The sequence below is a fragment of the Amaranthus tricolor genome, chromosome 12 (assembly GCF_026212465.1).
Source record: "Amaranthus tricolor cultivar Red isolate AtriRed21 chromosome 12, ASM2621246v1, whole genome shotgun sequence".
Lineage (NCBI taxonomy): Eukaryota > Viridiplantae > Streptophyta > Magnoliopsida > Caryophyllales > Amaranthaceae > Amaranthus > Amaranthus tricolor.
In genome coordinates, this window is record NC_080058.1 from 1,599,306 (window position 1) to 1,607,619 (window position 8,314).

Below are 8,314 nucleotides of genomic sequence, written 5' to 3' on the forward strand. Positions count from 1 at the left end.
ATAATTAACAATTTCGTCAAAATAAATCAAAGCCTTTTTATTTGGCAAGAAATATATTCGTGAATTCAATTCTTTTGCGAAATTGTCAATTATTTTGCGAAAAACCACTGGTTGGAATAACAAATTATTTGCGGAAAAGTAGTATATAATAGTTTTCAAATTATATAGGCGAAAAATTAACATTGCTAACCCGTAAATAAGTTTCCTTGCAATATAAGAAAAATTTCTAAATCATTAATAATATCAATACAATTATTTTCCTCCACTAGAGATCATAAAATTTAATTTGAAACATATAACTTGGACTTACAAATTAGAGTAATTATTCTAAAAAATATAAGAGTAATTGATCTCCCTTAATATTAAAATCTTAATCCAAATTAATCCGTATTTCTTTTAGAAACAACTTTTACTTAGATAAAGGAATCTCTCATAATATAAAAAAACATTAAAGAAAAAATTAAAACCAAATCTCCAAGAAGAGTGAAGCAAAAGTAACTTCAAATCAAGTAATCACTAATCAAACTTTTTTTAACACAAATAAATTGGAAAGTTTTTTTTTTTTTGTTTCCAAATAATATTTTAATTATTCTTTTCATCAAAATATGTTCCGATTTAAATTCCACATTGTAGCATCCAATTTTCATGAAATATCAGTGGTAGCATTTTTGTAAGATTTTTCCACATGGTATCATCCAGTTTATACACTATCTAATTGTCGTAGTATTTTTCGTTAAATTCTTGTTAATTTATATTTAATTCATCATTTTGTAAGATTTTTGCACATGATAGTATCCAATTTTTGCTCTCAAATGTTTAATTCACCGATTAATTTATCAATGCCTTTAAATGTTGTAAAAATTTTATTTTCATTCAAATTAATGACATTAATAAAGTTCAAAAGGTACATTACAAACACTAATAAACAATTCAAAAAAGCATTTAATAAGCTCAAAAGGTGCATTTCATAAGTTCAAAAGGTGCATTCTAAGTACTAATAAATATCTACTTAATTGTTACAACATTTAAGGGCGTTGATAAATTAATCGGTGAATTAAATGTTAAAATAGTGAATTAAACATTTAAGAGCAAAAACTGAATGCTATAATGTAGAAAAATCTTACAAAATAATGAATTAAACAGAAATTAACAAGAATTTAACGGAAAATGTTACGACAGTTAGATAGTGCATAAACTGGATACTACCATGTGAAAAAATCTTATAAAAGTGTTACTACTGGTATTTCATGAAAATTAGATGTTACCATCTGAAATTTCCATAAAAAAATTTCTTTATTTTGAAATGATAAATTTTTTTCCCCAAATTTATTCATTAAAAAAATCTATTAGAAAAAGGAAACATTCCAAAAATATAAGAAAATATATCTACATATATAATGGCATGATAGCAAAAATATCATGACACGACAAAGCTCTCGTCTTCTTCTGTGGCTAACTGTTCTCCCTGAATCGTAACTGGTGAGCAAAATTTTACCCAATTACTAATTTTTGATTATTTACCCTAAAATATTTTGACATAAAATTCACACAAATTATGTATACTATATGATTTTGATTTTGATTTTGATTTTGATGCAATATGGTTAATCTTTAGTAGGTAATATTAAAAGGGTTTTTTTTTTGTTTGTTAAAAAATTGTTTTAGGTTCAGAAATTTGGTGGGAGATCTGATGTTTGCGCCAACTAAACCTCTTTACTCAAAAGATCAAGATGGCCCTTGAAAATAGAGGTTAGAAAATTTCTGTTTTTTTTTAAATTTATGAGGAAGTTTTCTTTTTTTTTTTATTATTATGTATTTAGTGATTATTATTTTTAATTTTGCTTGTAATGTGAGTTAAAGTTTAATTTTTATACTTGTGACAATGTGAGTGTGGATTTTTTGTGTTTTAATGAGGAGGGTTTACATATATTTTTTGATTTGAAATTGAATGATTGGTTGGTTTTCACTGATCAAAGTTATGTAATTAGTGATTTTTTTTATAGTTTTGCTTGCAATTTGATGTCAAAGTTGGATCTTTATAGTTTTGACAATATGGATGTTAATTTTTTTTTTTGTTTTAATGAGGTGGGTTTGTATTATCTTTTGATAATTGATAATTGGTTTCCACTGATAACAGTTTTGTTTACTGTGTTGAGTGACATTTTTGTTGAGCTTTAAGAGAAAGGGAATTTCTTTCTTTCTGGTAAATGGAATCTGTTTATTTAGAGTGGGTGAAGAGAAGTAAAGGTTGAATGTTTTGTTCGATTTAATTTCATGCTATGTTGCTCGGACTTCATTTTGCTTCACGTACCATGTCCGATCCTCGATGCTCGAACATGGGTATGACACTTAGACATTTCTTTTTAGGCATAAGACGTATCCGACACTTAAAGACATACCAGTTTCTGACATCACTACCTGAGTTCAAGTAACATAGATTTCATGTAATAGCTATGACTATAAAGGTGGGATCTTTGGTTTTCACTGATCAGAGCTTTGTTTGATGTGCTGAGTGACATTGTGTTAAGCTTGAAGGGAAGGGAGATTTCCTTCTGTTTGGTTTGTAGAATCTGTTTAATTGGTGTGGTGAGGAAAATTAATAGTTGAAAGTATTGCACGAGTTATTGCACGTAATAGCTGTGCGAGGTTTGGGTTGTTTGTTGAGTTAAAATTATGAAAATGATTTATTATATCGTTATGTGAACTGTATTGTTCTTGAAGATGGATGCCTCGTATGAGCTTGGCATGAATAGTTGACTAGTTTATGTAAGGCTAGACGATATAGTATAGTCCGTGTGTGCCATTGATAGAAAATCATAGAAGCATAGTCATATGGAATTGGATTTATAAAATAGTTTTTGGGTTGTTGAACGTCTGCTCACTGAAAGAATTGTAGTTGACAGAGATTTTAGTTTAACGTTTCAACCAAATCTTTTACTTTTAATAGCCTCTATTAACATACCTCGTAGACAATTAATTTCGTATTTTTCCTGAATTGAATTGATTTCGTGCCACTAGTTCTTATCTTAAAAGATTTGTTCATGGTTTTTGGGATGTTGATTGAGCTCTTTACTTGTATTAGTCATGTGGTGCACTATGTTCTTCATCTCAGTTCCTAGTTCCTAGCTCTCTGTACTTAGAAAATAGTGTCCTTTCTTTCCCTATTTTACCCCTTAACAAATCGCTCCATTGTTTTAATATTGACGCACCCAATCACTATCAAAGTGGGCTAGAAAAGGAGTTAATCAAAGCTCAATTCTTCACAAAAATGAAAACATGTGACGAAAAGAGAACTTAGTGTAGAATTTGATACTTAGAGCCAATTTTATGCCTTGAATTGTTTAAAATCTCAAATTATGCTATGGAAGACACAAATTCTTAGATTTCAATTTCGGGAAGGTTTAATTTAAAATTAAGGGAGGGAGTCATATGTAGTTATAGTATCAAATTCTACTAAGATGTGTGTCATTACTAAGTTTAGAGTATATGACAGAATCTTGCAAAATGTTTTTGTTATTAACAAGTTTTATTTTTAGGCCTGAATTTAAATTTCATACACTTTTGTAATTTTAAATTCAACCAATTGTCGATCTAAAATGTAACAAAATTTACAAGGGAGTTTACAGAATTTAGTCAATGATGTATATTTTTTTTTTACTCACCGGGAAAGTCTTTTGAATTTTGTCCATTGAGGTGGATGGTGTGAAGTAAGGAAGGCGAATTTTGTGCTCAGGCACGTCTGGCGTCATGGAAACTGTATGCTCAATTTGGGCCCGTCCATCATGTCTTTGCAATATACTTCAATACCATGTCTTGGCTTTGTAGGCGAAACAAGTATTATTTATCAATAGCTACTTCAAATTTGTCAAAGTTCATAATCACTGTCACATGATTCACTAATCTCCTTGCGATGCACGAATCGAAAAAAGCGAATTATGGTCAGTTTTGGGCTATTTTAGGGTCATTTTGATCAAAGCGAAAGCGATTTAACTGGCGAATTTTGTTACACTGGTTCATATAATTAAAAGTTTTAGGCTGTCAATGTGTATCTAAAACATTTCCTATTTTATATTTCGCATTAAATACATTCCTTGTATTGCTCCATTTACCATATAGTCTTATATGACGTTACGAATTCTGTTGAGACCACAATTATAATGGTTGGAGATTTCCTGTTGACCCAATCTTTGTGTTGTGTACTTCATGTGCTTCCCCCTCTTCTTCCTCAAGGTCTGAGTCATAAGCTTATGGATCAAAAAAAAATTGATGATGAAGAAGTATCAATACTCAATTCAGCGAGATTCTCATCTCCAACCTTGTTTTGGGTTTAAAAGCAAAGGTTTACTAACTTTTGAATTTTCAGATTTTTGATTGTCGCTACCATTTTCTTCCATCCTTCCCCTTTCTCTGTCACCTTAAGTGTTTATTTTCTTCTGATAATCAATGATGTATATATGAAGACTGAAGTCCATAAATATTTTTCCATTTTCATTTTAAAATGACTCTTTTCTACGAAACTTTAAATCTTATTTTGGGTTTAACTTCTGTTGCCTCTGCGTTCTGCATTTGCTGTTAGCCTTCTTTTCTTTTTAAACGCTTACCGTTCATCGTGTAACCTGGATTGAAGCTATTATTCTGTGTCTGATTTTAAATGTATTGTGTAGAGGGCTTAAGCCTCTGCTATACATATAATTTTTTCTTTTAATTTCACGTACCATTTCACGTTAATTGTTTAGTCTTATGGTTTATTCCTTTTTATTTCCTTCTTTCCCTTTTTCTCTGTTACTTTTTACATTTGCATAGAGGGTTTGATAGTTTCCTTGTAACTTTTAGTCGTCTTTGTGAGTTTAAAACTTTTATTTGTACATTTCATGTTGTCTTATATCATGCGAAAATTGCTAACTTTGTATATTTTTTGGGTAGAAACAATGCAGAAGGGCCTTGAAGAATCCCTTGGATGCTTTCAATCTAAAAGCATTTTGTATGGCCCTTCTTGTCCAACGAACTTCAGTGGACAGACCCTAAATTTCAAGTATAATAATGGTGTAAACCAAAAAAATATCGACTCTGAAAGTGATGGAGCATTAAGCTGTGATAAGTCGAGAGTTCCAATCGAATGTGGTGGCAGACCTGTGCGGCAAGAAAATTTTTACGTCTGGTCTGCAATAACCCCCTATTTTCTGAAGGATGTGCATAGTCAATCCCATCTGCTTGATGGGTGCTTTTATCCGGCGAACCCTGGGCATTACCTTCATACTCAATGGCTACCCCAGTTTCCTGTGCAGATGGTTGTTCCGAGCTATTCACCTGACTATGTTCTTCAAGATTTTCAGTATTTTGTGGTCATTGACTTCGAGGCTACTTGTGACAAAGAAAAGAATCCTCATCCACAGGAAATAATCGAGTTTCCGTCTGTGCTTGTAAACAGTAGGACTGGGCTAATCGAGGACTGTTTTCAGATCTATGTTCGGCCTACTCATAATCAGCTGCTCACTGAATTTTGCAAAGAACTTACTGGCATTCAGCAGTCTCAGGTTTGTTCAAGTTCACCCTTGGTTACTTTTTAAAAATGTGAAAGCTCGTGTTTTTCAATTATTTTGCATGTGATTTATTAATACAAATCATATAGTTAGTGGTGTCAGTCTCTATTTGAGTCTGATTTGTTTCGCTGATCATGAGTCCTGGTTTTATCCGTTGGTTTAGCGTTCCCATTTAGTGGGAACCCAAGAGTGATTACTTTCATATTACTAGTCGGTTCTAGAAACATGTACCAATATTTGGTGATTCTGTGTTGAAGAATTAGTCCTGGGTTGTCTAAGGATACTTTTTAAACTACTGGAATGTTAATTAAAAAAATGCATACAGAAAGCAAAAACCGTAGACCAGACCAGAACAGACCGTTGTAAAATGGTCCGGTCTAGCATCTTGACTGGTTTGGAAAATTTCCAGACCGGAATTTTTGATCTGGTCTGATTTTTCTGTCAAACAATACCAGACCGGACCGTGTGCAGCCTACACATTTTTTTATTGTATCCTGCTCATGTGAACTATAATCATTTATTTGGGGTGCCAAGTACTCTGCATGGAGATATCGTGTTCTTAGAGAAGTTTTTTAAACCCAAGTTGGCTATCATAACCTGTTTCCTCCTTCAATTCTTGGAATTTCATTTTCTTCCTTAGGGTTGGATGCCATTGGGTATATTTGATGAATAGTGATTCATAAATTGATTGAGCAATATGCAAATGGCAAGCACGACTTACGTTTATGTACAATTTTCAGGTGGACAAAGGCGTTCTTTTGAGTGAAGCGTTGCTTATGCATGACAAATGGCTTGAAGAAAAGGGCATTAAGCACACAAATTTTGCTGTAGTAACATGGACAAACTGGGATTGCCGCGTAATGTTGGAATCTGAATGCCGATTCAAGAAGATCAGGAAGCCGACCTATTTCAATAGGTAAGCTAAAATGACGGAAAAATAACGTCGATATGTATTTTTTGTTAGAAGTATAGTTTACGCTGATATTATTTTCAATTCTCAGTTGGATCAATTTGAAGACCCCGTTCAACAAACTATTCGGATATGCTAGACGTAACTTGAAAGAAGCAGTGCAACTAGCGGGGCTCAGTTGGGAGGGTCGTGCCCATTGTGGATTAGACGACGCCAAAAACACTGCTCGTCTGATGTCTCGCCTTATGCACCTTGGATTCAAATTCTCGATAACAAGTTCTCTCGAGTGGGATTGTTCTGATCATTCAAGTCCCGTACATCACCAGAAGCCGATCCCTACTCCCGAAAAGTCGAAGACTTTACCTTTCTTCGGTTTGATTCCTTTCCAACCGCTCCAAGCTTCCAATGTTACAAAAGAGCCTCGTGTTTACTGCTTCTGCCGGGCTTTAAGTATGAAGTGGGTGTACCAAAAACCAGGACCCAAACATGGTTGTTTCTTCTTCGGGTGTGGAAACTGGACGGCTAACAGAGGACCCGCCTGTTCTTTTTTCAGGTGGGTTTCGGCTGCTGATTCTGCAAAACCTTCCTAGAAAAACGTATGCTGATTCTGAGATCGTGTGCAACGTGCTAGTAAGAGCAAAAAAACTTCAAGTCTCGTGTTTGTTAGGTTCTGTTTTAACGCCTTCGTTAGTAAGGGACAATGAGTTAATACAGGACTGTGTATTTAGTTCTTCATGCAAATGGACAATGAGTTGAAACCCCGACCTGATCTGTAGCAGGTCGGGTCAACCTGCTAAATACCCATTTAACCTGCTTTTTTTTTTTTTTTTTTTATTCGGTTTTTTCAGGTCGTTGAACCCATATATTTCACTTCATTTGACCCATATACGTGCTTCAAAGTTCAACTATCATTAGAAAAAAAAATCATTAAAGACGGCAGTAAGACAAACACAAAAAATCGAACAAAAAAAATTCGAAAAAAAGACAAAAAAATATAACACAAAAATCATTATGAAGAATTAAAGATGGCAGTAAGAACAATAAAAAGAGCAGTAAGGGCAATGAACAGTAAAATCGAACACAAAAAAAATCGAAAAAATCGAACACAAAAAAAATCAAAAAAATCGAACTATAAAAATTAAAGAATGAGAAAAAGAAATAATTCTTACCTTGGCTTTTGGCATCGAGAACTTGAGGTAGTGATAAATTCAGGAGGAAGATGGTAGTAAGAAGTTAAAAAACTAAGAAGCAAGAGGAGAAAGAAGGTAGAGCCGCAGGCGCAAAGAGAAGAAGAAGAACAGAAGTAAGAAGTTATGGTTTTTTTAATTTGGTGCTTGGGCCTATTTAGCTTTTTTTTATATTTTCAAAATATTATTTTGTATGTGGCGGTCTATATCAGATAATATGGGTCGACCTGACCTGACTAACCCATTTAATAAATGGGTTAAACAGGTTTTTTTCGGGTTTAAATATTCAACCTAAACCTAACCCATTTAATAAACAGATTAGGTCGGGTTGACCCATTTAATTAATTGGGTCAAAAATCTAAACCCAAACCCGATAATTTCGAATCGGTTTCAGATCAGATTAACAGGTTGAGTCAGCTTTTGCCAGCCCTAGTTGAGAGAGTTGCAAGAATAAATTTTGTAAATAAAATTCAATCTTAATTTTTAGGTCACTAGTTGTTATCCTTATGAGTAATTAAAAATTCATTGTAAGTTGTAACTACAACTTATCAAGTTGATTCATGAAAAAAGAAATTACAATAAAAATAATAACTATTCCAAAATTATCCATTTTTGATAATTGTAAATCTATCTCCTATACTTTGGAAAGTAGAGCAACCACAACTTAATTAAGATTT

The 8,314-nt window shown here is 32.9% G+C and overlaps 1 protein-coding gene across 1 annotated transcript; it reads left to right on the forward strand.

Annotated features, from left to right (window-relative positions):
* Positions 1–1,365: 1,365 nt before the first annotated feature.
* On the forward strand, positions 1,366–7,334 carry LOC130796850 (uncharacterized). The gene is made up of 5 exons (XM_057659253.1): positions 1,366–1,479; positions 1,666–1,749; positions 4,924–5,534; positions 6,281–6,456; positions 6,542–7,334. The coding sequence occupies exons 2-5, from the start codon at positions 1,731–1,733 to the stop codon at positions 7,038–7,040; spliced, it is 1,305 nt and encodes a 434-aa protein (XP_057515236.1). The 5' UTR covers positions 1,366–1,479; positions 1,666–1,730; the 3' UTR covers positions 7,041–7,334.
* The last annotated feature ends 980 nt before the right edge of the window (positions 7,335–8,314 follow it).

Coding starts and splice junctions, on each gene's coding strand:
- LOC130796850 (XM_057659253.1), top strand. Junction 5,535..6,280: donor CTGGCATTCAGCAGTCTCAG/GTTTGTTCAAGT, acceptor TACAATTTTCAG/GTGGACAAAGGCGTTCTTTT. Junction 6,457..6,541: donor AAGCCGACCTATTTCAATAG/GTAAGCTAAAAT, acceptor TTCAATTCTCAG/TTGGATCAATTTGAAGACCC.